The sequence below is a fragment of the Amblyomma americanum genome, chromosome 3 (assembly GCF_052857255.1).
Source record: "Amblyomma americanum isolate KBUSLIRL-KWMA chromosome 3, ASM5285725v1, whole genome shotgun sequence".
Taxonomy (NCBI): Eukaryota; Metazoa; Arthropoda; class Arachnida; order Ixodida; family Ixodidae; genus Amblyomma; species Amblyomma americanum.
This window is the reverse complement of record NC_135499.1, coordinates 218,350,883-218,373,639: the sequence shown is the minus strand read 5'-3', so window position 1 is coordinate 218,373,639 and position 22,757 is coordinate 218,350,883. Positions and strand designations below refer to the sequence as shown.

Sequence of the window (22,757 nt, the reverse complement as noted above, 5' to 3'; positions counted from 1 at the left end):
GGGGGGTTGAATTTTGGAAGCTGTTCACAGGCGATAACGGTGCATAGTTGCCCGCTACTTAGGTCGTCGCCTCGCTAACTGCGACTGCCGAAGCGACGAACGCGAACCAGTCGCAAACCGTTTCTACGTGCGGGATAAATCGATCATGTCATCACGACTGTAATATCGAGCAGAGTTCTGAAATCATGCTCTTTGTCTTGACTTGTGTGGACGCAAGACGCGTTGCCTCGAATGTCGTGTCACGGCGATCGGCCAGCGCCGGGGAGCCGGCACAACTGTTCTTACGCGGCAAGCAGATCAGTAAACCCGACCAGCGCAAGCCGTATCTTCTCAGATGCGGACAGGTATTAGCGAGACGAGCTGCAGCGAGATGTAGTTCTGGGTTCTAGCCTGCGGAACAGGATTCGGCTAAGCCGCCGAGCCTGTCTCATATATAGTGTGCACGCGGCTTCTGTGGCATGCAGATACTAAATGTTTTCTGTACACCCTCGCGGCCAGTCGCGTGTTTCTCTGCGCATTACCCTTCTTCGCCAAGGATGAGCGTTACGTCAGGACGAAAGCAGCGGGTTTGCTTCGAACGCAGCCGGGAGATAGCGAGGTCGTCGTAAACTCCGGTCTGTTTGCACCGGGCGCAGCTCCCGGCCCTTGGCGTGCCGCCGCTCGATCGCAAAAAGGCCGTTGAGGGCGCCTCTCTGTGGCGCAAGTGTTGCGCACCTTTGCGATGGCAGAGCAGTAAAAGCACTGCCCTGTTCCAGAACACACGCGTCGCATTCTCCTTTCATGTATGTCTCATATCCTACACGCAGTACGTCTTCTCATCCGTGATTAACGATCGTGAAAGAAAGAAGGCACATGCATATATAGTTGCGGAAAGAAGTAGAATATATTATCCTCACATCTTTTCGCCTTTTTCTCGGTGGTATTCGCCATCGTAAATTTCAGTAAAAACGTTCACACTAAACATATCAGCCTAGCACTTTTTTTTTTTCATGTTCAAATATGGTGCATTGTTAATATCAACGTACGCCTTTTCTGGTGTCTGCCGTCGTTTTTAAACGCGCTGCAGCGGTGCTTATCTCAATGCCTCCATGTGAATGCTTCGCTCGCATTTACTCATACGCAGAAAAAAAAAAAAACAAGTACTCGGGCTGGATTCAGCAGAAGCGAGAAAGGTTGTAGGGATGACAGCTCGGCTTCAATATATTAGGAGCTTTTAAAATTTTACAGACGGCTACAATCACAAAGTATTGCGCGTCACCACAACTGTCGTCTCAGCCTGCGCAAAGCGCTGCAGGCATGTGTGCCTATAGCGCTGCTTGGTTGAACGTTAGGAGCATTGCGCTTCACTTACAGACGCTTCACGTTTTCAGAGGTTTTGTTAATCAAGGCTGCGAAGTGTTCTTGTTCGAACTTACGAAGCTTAAATAAGACGAATGCTGTTGAGCCGCGGGCGAGTACCGAATGAGCGCAGAACACAAGGGCACCTGTCTCTTGCCTCATTGAAAGAGGGCTGAGTCGTGAATGATGAAGTGCGTGCGTGTGTTTGGATCTGCTTGGGGTTTGTGTATCACTTAATTTCCTTTGAATGACGTCCGGAGCAGCCTGCAAGGCTTGCAGCCACAGCGAAGCTCTCCAGTGTGCATTGAAGAATATCTTTCATTGAAGCAATAACACTGGGACTAAAACCTTCCTCTCTGCATCATTGGTCTGCACCAGCACTAAATCGTGTTGACCTGAATGACATAGGACACAGAGATCTTGAGCAGACGCCAAATAAAAAGGTTAAAAATATATCTAGAAGCCAAGGAATGAGCATTGTGCCGTAGTCGGTATTTGCGTTTGATAGCACAGGGCGACGGAGCGCTTCAAGAGAGCCGGTTGACGTCAGCAGACACTCTTCGAGGAGCAGTGAGCTGTCGGCGGTAAACACAGGGCATACGCCGCGTGTTTCTTACAAGGATGTCGCGGGGTTAAGAAAGAATAAGAGCGGCGTTGATAGCAGCAACGTCGAGAAAATAAGGCACGCGGAAAGTGTTCTCTCCGAGAGCACTCTTCCGCGGGAGGCGCGCTCGGATAACGGCCGAGATTCGCGCACTGCACGGAGCGCGCCTCGCTGCGACTCGGCTGAGATGGGAGGGCGACGGCGCGCTGGCAAACCGATCGAAGGGCTACGAGCAGATAGGGCTGTCCAACCATGCCTGCACCTGTTCGCCCACACGAGAGGTCATACCGCGGTTAGGAACCCAAGGCTGGCTACGGCGACAGGCGAACGCCCAAACTGGGAAACAGCGCAACGACGGTACGACAGCTTGAGGAAAACAAGACACTGAAGTTGCAACCAATTTATTTAAAGACACGTGGAAGGCAATCATAGAGTAGCACAAGCCTACAAAATCAATCCTTTTTTTAAGTACTACGCTATGCTTACCTTTCACGTCTGTTCAAGTAAAAAGGTTAAAAGTTCAGCTCCTTGCTTGCCTCAAGTGTTATCCTGCTCCTTGTGTTGTTTCCTACTCCTGTCGCAATAAAATGTACCAATCATAGAATATACCAAACAACCCAAGCAAGCGCGTTGTTGCCAGACTGGTGCGGCCGCTTTCACGCCACTCGGGGGAGCTAACGTCGATTAAAAGGCAACAGCTTATTCAGAACTTGAGGACCTGAAAGGAAGCCTATTGTTTACAGTCATGAGGAGAGGGCGGACAAGGAACCCTTTTCGTTGACAAGTAGTTTATAAAAGTTATAAACAAAAGAGAGAGGGTTAAACGGATTTAACTGCAGTGACGTCCGAATAACTCAAATTAGACTCGCGTCATCTCACAGCAGTCCAAAGCGGGCCCACATACCGCGGCTCCTGAGTGAACGCCGACGAAACTCTATACGGCCGCCAGGCAAATATGAGCGATGAGAGAGTGTGTTCGTTGCATCAAGCCTGAGCAAATGCTCTTGACGAAAAAAGTGCTGCATTGGTTCGGGAAAACGCTAACATTCGTGCTGCGCGTTGACTGCCCCTGATTTAATGGCTTTTGCTCCTAGCTCGACTGCGCTGCAGAAAAGCACACAAACTAAGTTCAGGCAGTGAGAAAACAAAGGGAGAGAGATGGAAACGGAGCAAGAAAAAGAAACAAAAAAGAAATAAAGCGATAGGGGAGTAGAGATAAAAGGAAAAGCGAAAGACTGGAAGAAAAAATACTGAGGGCTTTGTGCATTAGTAAGTAACTAGGCGAATAATTAACGGAACTGAAACCTGGCAAAGATAAACCAGTACTTGGATGTCGCCGCGTATGAATTGACTAAATTCGATGTCCGCGGCAGGATGTATATAATTTTACGACGAAAGCCACAGGTTTAAATAAGCTCGAAATTATGCTTGCATTTGCTTACTATGTTCACCGCGAATTTCAAGTTTTAGTACCATTTTATCTTTCTCGGCTTGCTTCTGTCCTGTGTCATACTTTAATGTAAAAAAGGATTTCGAAAACGCCTGGGTCAGGATAATACATAAATTAGGGTATTAATTATTAATGTGAGCTGCAATTCGGCTCTGTAACAATACACTCCAGAAGAATAGATGCTTTTTCCCAGCGGGAACAAGGAATACTTTTTCTTTGCACAGAGGCGCATGTTGGGGTTGTGGGGATTTGCAAAGGTCTTGACCTTAGTTCGTTTGCGTGTGAATAGGCATAAATATGAGTGTGCGTGTCTCTTTTTCTCGGACCTGTCTTTCGCGCGCTGTTTTCGCGGAAATCATCTACCAACTGGCCCGGCAACTTTTCGTAATAAATATATGGTTTTCCGGGATAGTACCTAATAACGGTATCAAAAAAATCCGGAACATACATAAAATTTTGAGATAATTTAAACTTTGGTTGAATGAAAATTTGCGGAGCCGTTGATTAATGAACGAAAATCGGCAGTGTATACGCACAGTTGCGGACAAATGTGGGCGGAACACGCTATTGGCTTGCACAGGTTGTCCAATTGTAATTGCCAACTACGGTATGTGATGATGTTGGTAGTGGACGCTAGTGCGCTTTCTCATGGACACACAACGTTCCTTCATTTCCGGCAGGGAAAGGGTGTTTGCCCTTAAAACGGAATAGCGTACTCCGTTTACTAATGTCCGCACCTGTACAGTGTTCAAGTACATAAATGATATAATGAGGGAAAAGCTGACCAGCTGACCAGTCACTTTTGCATGTACACACAATTAAGCACTTTCGAAAACTCTGTAGCACTAGTGGTACGTCTCCCACTGAGCTGCAGTGTTTATAAGCGTCATTTATTAAACTATCACTGAAGATACGGGAATATTTGGCTCTGCAAGATGAAACGGCGTTAAATAAAACACGAAATCGGGCCATTTTTGAACTGAATGTAGCCTCCATGGGCTCGAAAGTAAGGCAGCCATGACATCGGACAATATACACAGGCACTGTGGATGTAAGACGAGAGATAGGGTGGATACATTAGGCAAGGATATCTTGGCACCCTGTGTATAATATACAGTGCCTCATGACCTCAAGCATGCCGGAAACCTGGGAATATGCTAACATCTTTCCGATTGGTTCCAGTTGGAACCAACTCGGAATCGTTCCATAAAGCAGATAGGACCAGTTATTATTTTCCCCTGGGTGCGAATAACAAAGAATTAAAAATTATTCGCCGATTAGATTGTGCTCATTTTTTGCAAGGTACGTGCTAAATCAATCGTAATAGAATCTAGAGAAGTACTAGATTTCAATCAACCAGAAAAACAAGCGGATTTTCGGAGGGGGTACTTCAAAAGGGGTCATATTCACGTCATGAATGAGATGACAGAGAAACGTTCAGATAAAAACCAGTAGCTTACATAGTTTCTATAGGCTACAAAAAAAAAAAAAAAAATCACAGTCTACAGTCAAACCCGGATATTTGGAATTTTTGGCTATATTGAAGACACATGTTATTTCCTTGAAAACCTTGCGTAAAAGTACAGGAAAGTCGCGCAATATATCGAACTCTAATTCGCCAGTCATTCGATACATCGAACTGCGGGCGGCTCCCCTGCAAGTGACGCTTCACCTAATAGCGCTCTTCGATCACTTTTCGTTCACGGAGACAGGTCATCAGCATGGCCTTGGGCGCCTTCTGACATCGCTAGTGCTGCGAGACCGTTTGACGAGGTTAGCGTGGGTAGAGCGGGAGGGTGGCCTTCGATCTCTTATACTCATTTTCCACGCCGCGCCGCCGCCATGCGGTGAAGCAAACCTAAATAACTAAAGCCTAGCGGCGGACCTCGCCTGGTATGCTTCGCTCGCTTTCCTGCCGAAAGCGTTGCGGTAACCAACTGTACCTGAATTTTATAATGAGCGATTATACTCGATTCGTAGTGTACTGGTAACGAGACATCTTATGGTAGGCAGTGACAAGTTCCAAACAACCGACACTGCGGCTTCGATGCGAAGCAGGTTAGCTATAGAAAACTCATACCAACGCCCAGCGAGGCGGCGAGTGGCACGTCGCTGCAAGAAGCGTGTCACCAGAGTGGGTGCAATGCATTTTTGTTTCCAGGTTACAGATAAGCTTCTCTGTTCCCATTTTTATATATCGAATCATGGATATGTCGAGCTATTTACGATCCCATTTAAGTTCAATATATCCGTGTTCGGCTGCATTTCCCTGCCGAGAGTACATTCAAGCATGAAATGCATTCCAGAAAAGACGTAGTGCATCTAGGTTGGCTCATAAATGAATGGTGGAAACCGCAGATCTGTATTGGCCGGGTCCTTCGTTTGGTGAGCATGCCCTTGTTTCGCCTGCTTCTGTTCTTCAGCCGAACTAGTAAGCTTGGTCCCCGTGGGTGCTTCCGCGACTTCAGGGCCGGACCTTCGCCGTAGGTCGTCTTTTTTTTTTCGTGCAGAGAGCTCGACTTCACTGGCTTCTTTTGCTGCTTTGCGTGCTGCTACGTACGGACGCTTTCTTCTGCAGTGCTTGACAGCGCGCTCAGTGTCTCTCGGTTCTGTGACTGTTTGACGCGTCATAGCGCTCACCCGCTCTTAAGCAGGTTTAGCAAATGTTTGCGGCAGAGAGCGAATGAATGAAACCATGAAGAAAACGATTATTCGGAACACAGACTGCGAGAGGCTACCCAGTTAGATCACGGAGCGTCACAGACTGCGGGGAAAAAAAAGCGGATGTGGCAGAGTGGTCTAAGGCATCGAAAAATGAAGCTCCTTTTTGCACCACCAATGGTCGGAATCGCACCTGGGGATATATGCGGTATTATAATTTTCTTGATTTTCTGGTGGACATCATTAGGAAGGAAAGTTTGATAACGTTTCATTTAAGTTGTGATTTATTTTCGGCCTTATATTCCCCCTCATGTTTAGTTTCAGGTTCGCCGCAGTTTCCGGGCAATGTTTGGCTGAGTTTGCAGCAGTGCTTAAAGTCAGGAGGGTCTCGGGGGGTCTCCGATCCCCCACCACTATTGACAAGGAATTTGAGACACCCCCACCCGTGCTAGAATGTAGAGACGGCATGAATTCGAAGCAAGCAACCATTTCTTATTCTTCTTTTGAGTGGCGGCCGGAAATTTTCTCCTCTATCTTTTCGATAATTTCGCTGTGATGTTTAGTAAGAATCATTAGCATGTTTTCTAAATCCCAAGACGGAGAAGAGAGAGAGAGAGAATGAAAAGGAAACGCAGGGAGGTTAACCAGATGTGAGTCTCCGGTTTGCTACCCTACACTGGGGATGGGGGATAGGGGTTAGAAAGATGACAGAGAGGAAAACGCAAAAAAAAAAGGAACGTGCACACATGGAGACACACACACACAAGGCGTTCCAGTTAAAATCTTTCACACAGGCCGGTAGATTGTAAGAAGCGCAAAAGCGCTTGCACGGCCTTCTTCTGCGACGGTAGGTCCTTCCGATGTTGTAGAATTCTTTTTTCGGATAGCGGTTGGTCGTCCAGTTGGTCAAGTTCGTGGCTAAGGCATGTCCTCTGTGGACTGTACTGCGGGCAGAAGCACAATATATGGCCAATTGATTCTTCATGGCCGCAGTGGTCACAAGTTGGGGTGTCGGTCATCCCTATGCGGAAGGCATAGGCTTTAGTGAAGGCAACACCCAACCAAAGTCGATATAAAAGAAGACGGAGAAAAATCCAAAGGGGGCAGCACTACTCAAAGGGTGGAAGAAAGAGTGAAACCCCTGCCCTCACACCACGAGTCAGTCCAGAAATGGCCGCTGTGCTCCAAGAATACAAAGCAACAACGAGCACACCGCCAGAGTGTGGGATCATTCGTTTCAAGTCTGTGACATAAACTGAGCGAACAACGACGTTTGAAAATGGTTTTTCCCCTTTGTATAAAACGATGTGTAAAACAGGTCACCAGCCGATTTCTCACTCTCCCTCCTTATTTCCCTCTACGCCTTTGCTTGCTCAAATTACTAGCGACCGCCTTACGATGGAGCCAGACTTTAAGCACTGCTTTGCAGAGAATGAGAACTAAATGCGTCACGTATAGAGCAGAAGGCAGAAAAGAGGAAAAAGAGATCGGCGGCTCGACTTAAGCCCTGTGTCCACACATGCGGATTACTTGAAGGGCCTCACTCTTCGCGGAAAGTGGACATCGTTGTTGATGGCTGCTGGAGGGTGACTGCAGGCTGCTTATCTGAGGCGGCAACGCGCCCTGCCGAGTGGTCTCAGCCGATGAGCGCGACGGGACACTTCCCGCGCTTTGTCTTCTTTTTCTTTCCCGCCGTCTCGGCTGACGATCCCCTTCGACGAGAACGTCAGTCGAACGTCGACCCCGCTGGACGGACCGGGCGGCAGGCGAGTCGCTCCCTGCAGCGATCGGTCGGTCGCCGCTTCCGCGGCCGATAATTGATCAGGCCACACCCACCGCCGCCTTCGTCGAACACAAGTCATGAGCGCTCGACGCTCGCCGTATTATTTATTTTTTCTCCTACCCGTTTGTTTGCTACGCTAGGCCGCTGTCGTGAACGATAGGGTGACGCGATCCGAGATTGCCAAGACCGATGCCTGGGTGGAGGGCTCCTGTTTTTTGACGGCGAGAAAATAAGAGTTGTACGGAATAACACTTCATTCGTGTTACAACGAAGCGTCTTAATTACACTCGTGTGTTCTAGCTTTGTTAGGACAGCGACAGCGTGAAACGCGCTGCCGAGCTGTACTGTTTCTGAAGGTTTATTGGGGTTTAACGTCCCAAAACGACTGAGGCTATGAGGGACGCCGTAGTGAAGGGCTCCGGAAATCTCGAACCCATGGGGTTCTTTAACGTGCACTGACATCTGACAACGCACAGTACACGGGCTATACTGTTTTTGAGTTGACATATGTACTTGAAACGAAAATAAGCCGAATGTCGGGAAAGGGCACTTCATCAGTGGCCCAATGCGCAATTCATGTGTTCATCCTCCGCTGGCATTACTATGCTTTTTACAAGTTATCCAGATTATTTGAGAACGTTAAAGGCTTACAGCATTCTCCTATCTCGCATTGCGTTCTTGATTTCATGTGTGTGGGAAAAGACACATATAAAGCACCCGCACTTTTCGCATTCTACTCATTTGTTTAAGAGACAGCGATGATGCTCCTTACGATGGCACTGCACTGCACTACACTACGCTACGCTGCACTTCTACACTGCGATGATTCTACACTACGATGACACTACACTAGGATGTCGCAGGTGCACGCTTTAAATATACTGCCGTGTTTGTGTACACTCCAGGCAAGAAGAATGCGGAGCCACGCTTCGGAGTTTTAACTACTTTCACGCGTTAACTACACCAGATAGGAAAGTTTCTTCCGTCTGCGAGCGCACCAGCGGCAATTGCCAGAATATGTATTCTAACTAATTTTTGCCAGGTGAAGTTAGAAGCGAGTTATTACTAAGGCTGCGACTGTGCAGTTGGCAGAAAATATTTACGAGGTGTGGTTAAAAAATATTTAAGCGCCGTCCCGCAAGCCGATCGCTTAAAATGCCTGTGAGTATAGGGGGCTGACGTGGTCTCTTAAAGAGCAACTGAAGAGGTTTTAGAATTCCAAGAGCTGTGCTATCATTTGAAACGGTGACGTGATCGACGAATAATGCAGTGATGGCGTTCAGGCTTCTCTCAACAAACAGCGGCGGGTAGCGGGAAGAGGGGGGGGGGGGGGAGGTTAGATGATGACGTTATTTACAGCGGCGATACATTCCCTACATAGAAAAGTTTGCTGGCAGGAAGAAAACCAACGCCACCGAAGGCAAAGCCCACAATAGCTTTGTTCAGTGACGTCGGACGACGCACGGCAGGATGTGGGCGAAGGAAGCGCCGCAGCGAAATCTGAAATCTCACAATGACGTCATTGCGAAGCTTCTCCGCACTGTTTTGATGTAGCGAGGAGAAGACCCAAAATCATCGCAATTTTAATCGACGATTACGCCATTAAAGATCCCCAGGTGGTCGAAATTATCCCGGAGCCCTTCACTACGGCACCTCTTTCTTCCTTTCTTCTTTCACTCCCTCCTTTCTCTTTTCCTTATGGCGCGGTTCAGGTGTCCAATGATATATGAGACAGATACTGCGCCATTTCCTTTCCCCCCAAAACCACTTATTATTATTATTATTACGCCACCATTTAAATGCTAGCGCGGAAAATCTTAGCATTTTACCTACAAGCTTCATACGTTCGAGTCCTTGAATCTCATCTAATACTGAGTAAAAACATTTCATCTTCAATTTGTAAGGGGATGCAGGACAATACACGTTATTTCGATTTAAAAAGAAAAGACGTTTCTGGATTTCGGTTACCGAAAGTTCAAAAACTAATAAGAACGTGCCTGCCAAGTTTGGTCATGTAGAAAATGAAGTGTTTCCCAATGAAGGGGGTGCAAGAAGTGTCGGCGGCAGAGCTTACAAACGCCGTTTCTAACGCGCAGCGCATTGGCAGATAGGCGCGCCCCAGTTTGTTTTGGCCCTCTCTGCTCTGTTCGGGCGTTCTGTAAAGGCTGCAGCTGAAACAACTTGATAACGCAATCAAAAATGATAAAATCTTGGCTTCGCGCTCGGTGAGTGATAGGCAAAAACGAAACTGAGTGGTTAGCGGGACGCTTCACGTGACTTTTGAAAACTAATTTTTGGCCTTTACTCTTTATAAGAAGTTAGTTTTATTGCTATTTCCAAAATTTTCCAACCTTGACAAAGCTACACATTGAAAAACAGACAGATACTGCTAGCAGTGGCTACTAATCGAACAAGAAAATCCTACTTACGCAGCAATTGCCTGTATCCGAAAAAAAAGCACCTCAAATAAAATTACAGCTGCTCAAATATTAAACGTCGTTTCTCTCAGGAAAACTATCATTTTTATACTTCCCAGCCACAGATCATTCTGAAGGAGCTTTCCAGACCTTACAGGGAAGCTGAAATGGTTTTATGAGAATTCGAGGTTATTCAAGGATTTGAATCTACGGAGCTCCTAGGTGAAGCATGCGAAGTATTTTTGCACTAGCATTTAAAATGGTGACATAATCGCCGATTAAAACCGCGACGATGTTCAGGCTTCTCCTCACTGCGTTAGGGAAGTGCGAGGAAACTCGTGATGTGATTACTGCCGAGACTAGGCGGCCGCTGCCTTCGCGTGCATGCTGCTGCGCGTCGTCCGATGCCGCGAAACAATGCTTTGTGAGATTCACCTTCAATGGAGTTGGTTTTTTCCACCAAACAACTGTTAATTCGCTGGAAACGTAGTGCTGTCGTATGCGACGTCATTAATGGGGCCTCTGCTCGTCGCTGTGCACTGCAGAGCAGCCTCAACGCCGACGCCGCTCTATTCGGCGATTACGGCACCATTTCAAATTCTAGGGCAAAACAATTTTTCAGGCTTTACCTGCATGTTTCACACATTGGGCCCTTTATATTCATCGAATTCTAAAACCTCTTCAGCTGCCCTATCTTTTTTCCCGTGGCGGGGGGGGGGGGGGGGGGGGGGACCAGCTAAGGCACTTATCATGCCCAATTTTTCGTTTCTTGCAGCAAAAAAAAAAAAAAAAGCAGACTTGCTTTCAAGTGGTGCGAGTTTCAAAAAAACGTGACAACGCTACCATCCCTTCATTTTGTATTAGGGGCTTTTCCGGGGTCAGCTATGAAGAAAAATGTGATCAAATTACATTTATCTTTAAGATCACTAGTTCATTGTGATGTGGACAATTTTTTCACATTCAATAAACATGATTGAAATCTTGGTAATGTCCTAATGAAGAGAGGGTACATCATCCCTTAAAATTTAATCAAAATCGCCTTAGTGGTTCAAAAGTTGATCCTCCAGCCACGCATCCGCCTCAAAGGGAGCATCGGGTTCGGGGGTTTGCGCCCCGCCCCGCCCACGTGACATGGGCGCGCCGAATGAGAAGGCTCGCTCAGATTCTCCGCTCTCTGCCAGAGGTGGAGGAGCGGCTAAGAACGCACAGTCAGGTGTTGCCCTTATCGGTTGCGAGCAGCTTATTTAAAAAAAATATTTATAAATTATGTGGCTCACGCAGAGCTTTTAAATTTTACCCTAATGCTTACAAAGACCACCCCTATAGATGTGTTGTATTAAAGTATGGTTGGTCGATTTGTTCATGGAGGTTAATGTTCCAAAGCCACTCAAGTTATAAGGGACGCCGTAGAGAAGGGCTCCGGATAAGTTCGACCACCTGCTGTTTTTTAACGTGCACTGATATCGCATAGTACAAGGGACTCTTGCATTTCGCCTCCATCGAAATGCGACCGCCGCGGCCGGGATCGGACCCGCGTCATTCGGGTTAGCTGCCAAGCACCATAACCACCCAGCCACCGTGGCTCCTTTTTTGCATTAGAATATGACCACCAAAACCATTTCAAGGTCGCTTCATGCTGGTAGCATTACCAGGCGAGTTGCTTTACTGCCGACTGTACATGCAAGTAACTGACGCGTTCAAGAGTAAACCGGCTGTATCTAAGCTGGTTGGTGCCTAGCTCGAGTGACGCCAGCACAGGAATAGACACAAACACATGTAGGACGAAGCGCAACGCTGACACTATCAACGTCTTTATTGACGGGAAATAAAGCATATATAGGGGCGACATGAAATTTTCTTCTTTGTGTTCTTCCTCAGATGTGATGTCGCATAAATTCTACGTCTATGCTCTGCGCAAGAATTCTTTTGTCACGTCGCCCCTATATATGTTGTCTTTCCCGTCAATAATGATGTTGACAGTGCCAGTGTTGCGCTTCGTCCTACATTTGTTTGTGTATATTCCTGTGCTGACGCCACTCAAGTTCAGGAGGAAGATGAAAAAAATCGGGAGTTTTTTTATGTCAGCTGCGTCAAAGTTGTTAGCTGAAAATTATTTATACATTATGTGGGTCACGCAGAGCCTTTAAATTTTACCCGAATGCTTACAGCTTCCTTCTCCCATAACTACGACAGCAAGAGGAGGCGCCCACTCACCCTTCCTATCTTTCTCGGCGCATTCCAGCCAACGGTCCGTGCGCAAATACGTCTTATCCCGCAGCGTCGGCGCTTTCAAGAGAGCGTCGATACCACGTTCGCGGTATCTCTGCTGTAGCTGACTTCACAGGGAAAGCTATAGCTGCTCTGTATAGCAGCTCCGTCCAAACAGTGCCGTTGTCATCAGCGTCGTCTACTACTTGACTGCTATCTCTTCTGAGTCGCTGTCCCTCTGCATTCCTGCTAAAAAACTGATACTTGTAGATGTCTGCAGATAGAATACCTAGGAATCTATCACCGCAGTGCGCGACTCTTGACAACGCATGCCTTTCCAGTTTTCGCCACTCGCCTTTTCGTTTTGTGTAGTTCTTTGCAGTGTGTGATGTTTACTTACCCACCGCTGTTTCAGTTTCTGAGTAGATGACCGCTTGATGGAGTGCTCGTGTTTTTCTACGAAAGAATCGTTAACTCTTTATATTCTATTGTTCTTGCAATCTTAACAACACAACGGCTGTACGCTTACGCCCCATTCCAACCCGTTTGCTGTTAAATGCAGCGAGTGGAAAAACGAAAAAAATGTTTACCTGCTCCAGAATCCTTGGCCAATATCCAATAAAACAAGAACGACCAGAGCACTTAGGTGATCAGTTTGCAAAGAAAGAATTATTCGGCTAAACCAAAGAGGAAATTAAAAAAGAAAAACCTGGTGATAAAAGCGGACAGGCCGTTCACCTGTTTAACCATTATGCCTTGCAGATTGACGCACCAGACCTGTTAACTGGAGCTTTCTGCCTCCACAGGTTATTTTTCGAGGCGCCCAATCCTCGTCATTTGGGTGCCTCAGTGAACGCCTTGAGACGTTGTGAATTATTTTGCTGACCTCCGTTGTAGCCTTATGCTGTGCTGCGTGCCGTTCAAGAAAGCCCCTCAGCTCCCTGACATACAGTACGACGAGCTTCCGTTTCGAGTTATTGCTTGCACGCGTTGTGTCCTCTGCCGTGTCATTCGTTGTTCGCGAAACCATGGTTGGTCCGCTGCATTCGCATTGCGCTTCCTGTACTCGCAAGCCGCGCGCAAACAAGCTTATGCAGCCAGTCTATCGACCATGTGAGGTGTCGCAGATGTTCAAGAGTGTTTAGCACAAGGCTGTGATTAGGGAAAAAGATTGTCAGTCGATCGACTTGGGTAATTAGGCCAAATGCAGGTATGTGCGCTAGCATGACGTCAATTGTCGGTTGCAGCTGCGAAATACAAGGTGGTGCTACCAACTAATTACCACCCCAACTTCTTCTCCCGTTTAGCTACTGTGCAAGCATCATTGGAATCATGTTCTCCTAAGCGCTGCCGCTCATTCCACTTACCTCGGCGCGCTTAGGGGCGGTGCCGCCTGATTTGCGCCCCAGGTTCTGGCCTGGTTACCACCGGCTACACCTTTGCAAGTAAGCCACCCGGTAGGCAGGTGAGCAGGAGTGCGGTGGCACAAGGCAGGTGCTATTACAGGTGTTGCCATCGGTAGGTCTTGGGTTGCTTGGGTGGCGACCCAGGTTGCTCTTCCAGAGCAGCCTCTCTCGATTAAATGGGCAGCCGCCTGACACAAAACAGGCTTCAAACAGGCATATTGCAACCGCGCAAAACGACGGGGGACGAAGAGAAGAATGCACAAGACACAACGCGGAACTTCAACTGAGGTTTACTACACGGAAAACCAAGAAGGAATTCAACTATCTTGACGCTAACTTGTGCCACGCGCGCCCGCATGCCAGTGTCACGTGATGGTGTCTGCTGTTTATCAGATGTGATTACGAATCTTGTATATATGTGGTTTTCTGTGTAGTAAACATCAGTTGAAGTTTCGCGTTGTGTCTTGTGCATTCTTCTCTTCGTAAATCCCTCGTCGTTTTGCGCAGTTGCAATATGCCCTCCCCTGTTAACCACCAACTAGCCCGCCTTTGCCTTTTAAACGGCTTCAAAAAAGCAGACAGCGCTCAAATGCAGGAGGGAAATGGCCAGTATAAGTGCTAGCGCACTAAAAACCCCTTGCCGCCTGCGTGAAAGAGAGAGCTGCATTGAACCAGTAGAACCCGCATGTGCGGCCTACACACAGTCGTACGGAGTTTGATCGTCCAATTACCTGTAGGCGCCACAATCAGGAACCAACATCTCCTTTTATGCCCGTGTTAATACAGGAAGAAAGAGCGCTTGGACGCGCTCCGGGGATTACATTTGTGTCATTTATGAGAGGCCTAGGGCTCTAAGCCTGACCATGTGGTGCATTGCACATTCCATGGATCGTGTTTACTCCTTGTGCCTTTAAAAGTTGTATCAGGCTCAACAGGCACCGGTGCTATAAAAATAAAAACAAAATAGAGCTCGCCGTTGAGTGCGCTAGCCAAGTGTCTGGACGACTGTGCCATGTAGTGGCGGTGGTGCGGTAACGTGGATGATGGGACACGTCATGGCGCGGAACACGCTCATGCATACGCCCCTTTTCGTGTAGACTTCCCTATTACTGTGCATCACGTCAGCGGCTTCCTGGTACATTGTATTTTTTCTTTACTTTTATTTTCCGACTGGGCCACGTTATTGTTTCGCATACTCATTTTACACCGTCGTTTCGTTTTCTTTTGTCCTTAAATATTTGAAATTTGTTTAGTTTCAATTATCTTGACAGTAAATGCCTATTACTAGTTTGCATATAGATCACTCACGTATGTTATCGATCTCCCCCCTGATGTAATGCCACAACTTAAAAAGGCACACAAAAGAAACCGGATAGAAAGTCGAACAGCTGACAAACAGGGGCTCTCCCTCGTTCCGACAATGCTGTAACTAAGTCGTCTCCCCCCACCCCCATGCGACGAGGTAATTCCAATTACCAGAAGGGGCACTTGTCTTGGTCGAGGAAGTGGCACGCTCCTTTCGCGACGCACCCTGGCTGACGGCTTTGTTGTTTTGTTGCTGCTGGCACATTCAAAGGATTAGAACCGAACTTTGGCATAGTGAATTGCTTCTTCCCCACTTTTTTTGTGTGTGTGTAAAATAAAAATCTATGCACCTATAAGGGTGAACATATGATGATGATGGCAGTGAAGTTACCGCCAGTAGGGAGCCTTCTATGCGAGAGGCGTGAGAATTCGGGCGTTGGCCTTTTTCTTCTTTTTCACGATTCTTGCGTCCCTAGGTATGTACAGGCCCTCTACAAATCTAAACGAAAGAACACGCACGTATGCACAGCTGTTCACAGACAAAAGAAGCAGGCGACCCCGTCCAGGTAGTAGGGACGTTCATTTGAGGATGCATGCAAGTGACTCAAGAGAACGCCGCAGAAATGTTCTTGGAGGAAACCTCTACCGTATTATAGACAGATACTCTGTTATGTTCCGTTAGGTATGTTACTAAGACGGGAACGCATTTCGCATCTGTTCCTGCTTACAGTGCCTACCTTCCTTACTTCCTCCCTACTTTCTTTGCATCCATGTATGCTCTTCCGCCCCCCCGCCCCCCCCCCCGTCCCCCCCCCCCCCCCCATCTCGCTGCACCATTTACTGAGCATCAGACAAAAGAAAGTTTTCTCAAGAGCATATCTGTCACTGCTGGAGCACTGCTGCAAAGTGTGCCACATAAAGTGGTTCGAATCTTTACGTCACAGTCTTTCCGCGTCGTCAGGCGAGGTGTACTCGCTACCGGTGCAACCGGCGGTGACATATTCGACTCTGCTCTGGCGTACACAATGCCGCAGCCGGGCTTCGGGAGGTCCTTGACGAAGCGATCGGGGCGAGGCCGAGAGAATCGGCTAATACAACAAAGACGCAGCTTGGCAGTAAACGCTGCGGCATGAGCCGTCTTTGAAGCACGCAGTCTGCGGCGACAGCGACAACGTCCCATGCGGTGTGTCTGTACACGCGCCTGTCGAAAATTGCGTGGCGTCTTATGTCCGCCTGGTTAAAATCGTGCAGCGGTATAGAAGCCACCGGTGGCGAAGGCTAACCGGGGGCCGAATGCCTGACGCTTGCCACTGAATTAACAATGAATGGTTGGTGAAGGGGGGGCCCTCCCTGCACCACTGGCCACTGCGATCAGCCACTACGATGACCGCGGGCATTTGTGAACAGTACTAACGTTCGGACAGGTTTTTTTGGTTAGGTCCCTGGTTAGGTCTCGCCAGCAGCAGCTTTGTAAACGCTGCACGTTTTTATTGAGACAAAGAACGGTCTCGGAAACAATGGGGCTTTCCATCACGGACGCCTGCGACGCTATCTACAAGCGCCAACGTTCGACAGCGCTTGTAGTCGCATACCACTGAAATATTTTTCCAAACTATCAATGGCGCGACACAAAGGTCAGTTTAGCAAAGCTGCGTGTGAAATTTAAACGCCGTAGAAGCAGCCGCACTCAAAACACCGAGGGAAAGGGCTAAAGAGGGAGCGAAAGGAGACAGCGTGAAAGAAGCGCCTTAATTTTTAGAGGGCTCCGAATTAATTTAGACAACGCGAAGTTTTTTATTGTCCACTGACATTGTCGCACAGCACGTGGGCGTTTTTGTGTTTCGCCTGCATCGAAAGCTGCCGTCGTGCCCGGGATAGGGAACCGCGAGCTCAGGCTGAACGGGCGAAGGCATGCCACTAAGCCACCCAAGCAGGCGTCTGAGAAACACTTTTTTTTTTTTGCGCGGCGCATTCGTAACACAGCGCTGGGCAGAACCGTGGAAATACGTCAGTAAGGTACATGATGGCCCAGACAACCAAAAATGCAGCGTTTCAGAATAATACTAAGACGCCGCGAAATTCAGTGTGCGACTCAAAGAGAGAGAAAGAAGGACGTAAAGGCAGAGAGGTTAACTAGGCGACGCCCAGTACACCACCCTCCACGTGGAAAGAGGAATTGGGGTAAGGAAGGAAAGAAAAAAGAGGAATGGGAGATCAGTTTTTCACGCGACTGTAGGTCATTACCAATGGTTTACACATCCCTGAGTCTTTTAAGAAATTCAAAAGCGCCTTCGCAGCTGTCTTCTGAGAATAAGGTTTAGTCCAAGGAGCCAGAATCTTGGCTTCTAAAAGACCCAAGCGCCAGAGTGTTGCAGCCAGGAGGACACGCTCAGGCTCAAACCGAGGCAGTGTGCAACTCAGAACGTCGCAATCCTCACCGCCGTAAACAGCGATGCTGAACATCGAGACTAGAACTGGACGCGAATGTTTCGCTCCGCCTTCTGTCGCCGCTTAACTCGAAGCGCGAGCACAATCCGAGTTTCTCAAAAGCCATGCGATTGGGGCCAAGCCGGCAGCGCGCGCAGAGGTAAACGCTGTGACTTAGCGCGCGCAACTCTCGGTTTGCCCTTCTCGTTGACCTTGATAAACCTTGATAAACGACCTTGACAAACAGCATAACATCCATACTGGCGGATGGAAGACGAAGCACGTCATACGCGATGTTCTGAGCACGCTGTGACTTTCGAGTGGAGAAATGCTCGGTTACGTTTGAGGTGGATACCTCTGGCTACCTTGCTGAAAGGAACTTGCAAGTCGCACCCTTGTGCGTTCAGTCCGGATTCGTCAGTGGGACGTGCGCAAAGCAAGCTCTACTCTGCTTCCGAGAGGGGAAAGTGCATCCTTCTGCTTGGGTGCGAATATTTTGGCGGTTACCTGCTTTCACAGGAAGGAATGGTGCGGCGTAAACAGCGCCATCTTGTTTTCGTTCTCCGTGACGCCACGCCGCATCGTTCACGGGATCATTCGGTTGTAGTTGCGTGTCGTGTTCTGTTTCCAACGTCCTGTTTTTGTCGCGCCTTTCCTTCCTGTGAAACGATGCACCAATCAGCCTATGTATCCACTGTTCTCAACTTCTTTCAAGCGGGTGTGAACTTGCTGAGGTTAGTTCAAGACGGCGTGCTGTGAAATAACGCGAGAAAATGGACGTGACCTGTTCCACAGAAAATTATATTCAGCTGATGTTTTAAAAAGGCGCGTGCTTTTTACAATGCGTGTAGCCCTGCGAGATGGAAGCAGGCAGGCGTACGGCACCTTTAATGCCTGGCTCAATATCGCCAGCCACCGCTAGCGGTATTGTGGCACAGGCTGTACCGCTATTCTTTCACCGTGCTGTTAGTGGACGGGCTGAGATCGAACACTAACTGAAGCCGTTGTTGCGTGACCTCTGTGCTCCCTGTCCATCGGTATGCAATAACGACATGTTCTAATAGCACAATTGGTCGGAAGTGGCCGCATTTTAGCGCATCTGAAACGAGCCTCCGTGTTTTACTCGTTCTTAAACCACATTCTGCAGGAAATTTAAGGCCCACAGAGAGAACATTTTCCAGTGGCTTCCAGCCTGTTGCTGGTCGGCTGTGACCGGAAGTAAGGAAAAGATAAAAAAAAGGAGGTCTGACTATTATTCTACGTGCTTGTTTTAAACTTGAGCTATATACGCGAACGTTGGTGTATGAGGCATTGAAGAGCTTTCACTGTACGCTCGAAGCGTGTGGTTAAAATGACGACGATGCAGTTTGTTTCCTCGCATGCCTGGAAAACAAAGCGGAGATGCGCCTTCAGCTGCTTAGCGTTGTTCAGAAGGGTCCCTAATCCCTCTTGCAAGATATTCGCCCTGATATTTAGGGTCCTTGTCATCTTTCATGGCGTTAGAGCGCCGTTCACCACATGTTCCGCGCGTTACTGACGGATGTATGAGTGCGCAGTTGGCTTTCTTTTGGCTTTTTTAATCACGCGGTCTTCGTTCTTGTTGGTCCAGCATCACTTGGTCAGTTGGCTTTTTTTTCGTCATGTCTTTTTGTTGTTTCATATTTCATTCATTTTGTACTTGCTGTGTCATGCCTTGTTGTATTGCTTTTTTTTTCTTCCTCTTTTTTTTCTGGCCTATCCTTCTGTTATGTATCGTCATCCCCCCTGCAATAATGCCTTCGATCGCTGCAGGTATTTCCAATAAATAAATAAATAAATAAAATAAATAAATAATGATAATCCTGGCTCTCATTGTCAGGCTCCCTTTGATCAGATGTGAATAGAGCGTATTAACGAGGAACACGCTGTCATACGAATAATCTAGTGTCGGAACCACAAGTGTGTTATATGCCAGGAGTATTAGTGTTGGGGGACCCCGTTAGGCAGGGGGGAAGGCTGGGAGGCGATGTCCCCTATAGGTGCAGTTGTGCCGTGCGTCCCCGAAGGAAGGCCCCAACATACTGCCATATGCGAGTGCCGCGACCCGTGGGGACTAATGTCGCCAGGATGTGCTGATAGCTTATCGTGTCAAAAGCTATGTGTATCCACCCAGGGCCAGTATGGCACACATAGCGGCTGTGTGGCGCTCTGTGCAAAAGAGGGTCTCTTCAACGGCAAGGAGCACGTCCTGCGCTGAAAGGTTGGGGTGGAAGCCGAATTGAATCTGTCAAAGTCTGATGTTTCTATAAGAACGGTTGCAGGCGATTTAGAATGACATGCTGGAAGAGCTTGCCGACACAGCTTGTTAAGGAGATGGGGCGCAAGTTTTGAAGGATGAGGGCCTTACCCGGTTTGGGTATAAATTGGATGCTGGCATGCGCCCAGGCAAGACGCAGGGACTGTCTCACTCTCGGTGAACACCAGGACCGCGCCGTGATGGGCACGAAGGCGATTGTGGAAGGAGGCAGAGAAAAAGAGGCGCCGTAGTTCCGGCCGCATAGCGGCAGAAAGTGGCCTCCGACTACAGCTGGTCGCTCACGCTGCTAAGAAGGTCACGGTGATTGACCTATGTCGGTTCGGCACCTCAACCGCACCGTCAGGAGAGGATGGGAAAGGAGAAAAAAAGGAACACGAATAAGTACAGGAACAGGTATAGCTTAGGTCAAAAGTGTTCAGGCCACATTACTTGCTGTTATAGCCGTGTAGTGTGGCACTCCTGACGCTTCAATCACTCAAGCACGGCGAGGAGGAGTGCTCTCGTTGGCATCTTTCAAGCCCTTATGGTCTACGAGGGTGCCTTACGTGCGTAAACCGTGCCGCCTGAAGACCTTCGACCCTGCACGGTCTATGTTTTCGTGAGCGGGCCCACCCACCTTGTGTTCGGGACCGTGGTTTGCCCAATGCAGACGCTCTCGGTCCCGAAGGAGGAGAAGCGCGCGCGTCGCGCGAAAAAGCACAAAGGCTCGAGAGCGCACGTGACTCGCACGTGGAGAGCGCCGCCGCCACTCATCTGGGTCGCACATGTTGTGCGCGGACAATGACATGACGGTGTGCAGATCCGAACAACGGCTGCTGCGTGCCTCGGTCGCATTACTCGTTGACGCGAGCGCGCGAGCGCGCCGCTACACGCCCTTGTCCCCTCCGCCATGCGACGACGGCGACAACGCTCCGGAGTCAGGTCCCGCCATCCCTCCCAATGAACCGACACTGTTTGCACGAATAGCGCTGGACTCGCCAAGTGCTAGCCGCTGGCCCGCCTTTTATCACTCGTGCCACTAGCTCGTGCAGGACAAGGGCCACTGTTATCGATCACTGAGGCCGTAGATCTTGATTGTGTTCACATGCTGCCAGTTTATCTCAGCCGTGGGGCGATCGAGCGTCGCGACCAGCCAGCGGTTCTGAGCATGACAGCGTGGGAAGGACTGGCTCCAGCGATTGCCGTGAGTAAAGGGCTTACCGGTGTTAGTTCTTCGCCCCGCGGAGAAGGTGAAGTCTGGGAGTTTCCTTTCTTGAAAGACTTCCCTTTGTGAATGCCGATTTCTCAAGTTCTGATATAGGGGGAAAGTTGGGAAAGTCGGTTAGTGTCGCACGCTACAACATAGTGCGTAAAGGCAACGAACAGACAAGGAACCACGAAAGCAGCGGTTGTGCTTGTGGTTCCTCGTATGTTCGCCGTCTTTACGCGCTACTTTCTGCCATTCTCTATAGTTCCGTTTTACATATGCTTTGGGAGACATAGTGGGAGTTTTCAAAGCATTTTGAATTGATGATCGATCATATCGCATTGTATTTTTAATGGTATTACACACTGCATACATATTTTGCGATGTACTGCAAGGAAAATAGGAAGCTCACGAAGCGAATAGAGGAAGCTGTATTGAGTTCCCTCTATTCCTTGCAATGCACTGTACCGAAGCAAACCAGCGCAGCGTGAAAGTGATGCGTTGCGAGTTTCCAATCCCAGGGCGTCGTGCTTCCGGACCTCGGAGTCTTCTTTGCGAAGCCGAGAGCACTCCCAGACTTGGGCACTATCTTCACGAAGTTGGCGCCTCTAAGCTGCCTCCTCTAAATGCCTTCTATATTTTGGTGCTGTCGTTGTTTGCCTTCCCATGCAAGACGACGTTTATATGTTCGCGCTTCTTGGACTTCTCACGGCTCTTGACTTGCCCATTGTGTGCCTTAAAGCAGCCATGCCATTAACGGCGATGCGCGAACTGTAGCAGGGCGCTCGACTACTGATCCGGAGTTCCCGGGTTCGAACCCGACCGCGGCGGCTGTGTTTTTATGGAGGAAAAACGCTAAGGCGCCCGTGTGCTGTGCGATGTCAGTGCACGTTAAAGATCCCCAGGTGGTCGAAATTATTCCGGAGCCCTCCACTACGGCACCTCTCTCTTCCTTTCTTCTTTCACTCCCTCCTTTATCCCTTCCCTCACGGCGCGGTTCAGGTGTCCAACGATATATGAGACAGATACTGCGCCATTTCCTTTCCCCCAAAAACCAATTATTATAGCAGGTGCCAGTTAGCCCTTTCAGGAGAGAGCCAGTTGGTTGAGGCAAGGGCGTAGGAGCGAGACCCCGTCAGTCTCAGCGCAAGACTTTGGGACAATAACAAAAATGGCGGGCATAAAGCTTGCAGTATAATGAACTGAGTGCCGTGATTTTTGTCTCGTTCATGTAGTTGTACAAGCGTTTATAAAAATGCTAAGCATGTTTTAGCTGCGCGGATTTCACCCTTTACGCCTGTCGCAACGACGACGGTATTTCGCGCGTGTTCTAAAGGCTGGTGCACACGTAAGCGACTGAGCGAATTGAGCGACTGAGCGGAGCGCCGCAGCGAAAATTTCAGACCTGGAAGCTCGTCGCTCTGGTCGCTGTAGCCGCCGCGACGACTCAAATTCGCTAGCATTTTCGCTTGCTTGTGAAACAGGCTTAAGTGTGTGCGCGCGTGCGCACTTGCGTGCCAAGAAAAGAAATGGGCAAGGGAACGCATGCATGTCTGGAGTTATTGTAGATGCGTGGCATGTTGAGAACGCGCGGGCCCGAGGCCATGGGGCCGAGCCCGAGGCCCATCCACTCACTTGATCATGTGTGGCTTAGCCGCTCGTGCAGGCTAACCAAC

General features: G+C 48.7%; 2 protein-coding genes across 4 annotated transcripts in view; both read left to right on the top strand.

The window, feature by feature from the left end:
* Positions 1–22,757, top strand: part of LOC144126097 (uncharacterized) — a 57,627-nt gene that overhangs the window by 5,833 nt on the left and 29,037 nt on the right. The window lies entirely within an intron of this gene.
* Positions 1–22,757, top strand: part of LOC144126096 (uncharacterized) — a 45,466-nt gene that overhangs the window by 9,046 nt on the left and 13,663 nt on the right. The window contains exon 1 of one of the 3 annotated variants that reach the window (XM_077660023.1): positions 20,688–21,078. The exons of the other annotated variants lie outside the window; for them this stretch is intronic. Coding sequence (XP_077516149.1) covers positions 20,980–21,078 — 99 coding nt within the window. The 5' untranslated portion in view covers positions 20,688–20,979. Of the gene's footprint in view, positions 1–20,687; positions 21,079–22,757 lie in introns of those variants that run through there. 3 annotated transcript variants of the gene reach the window in all.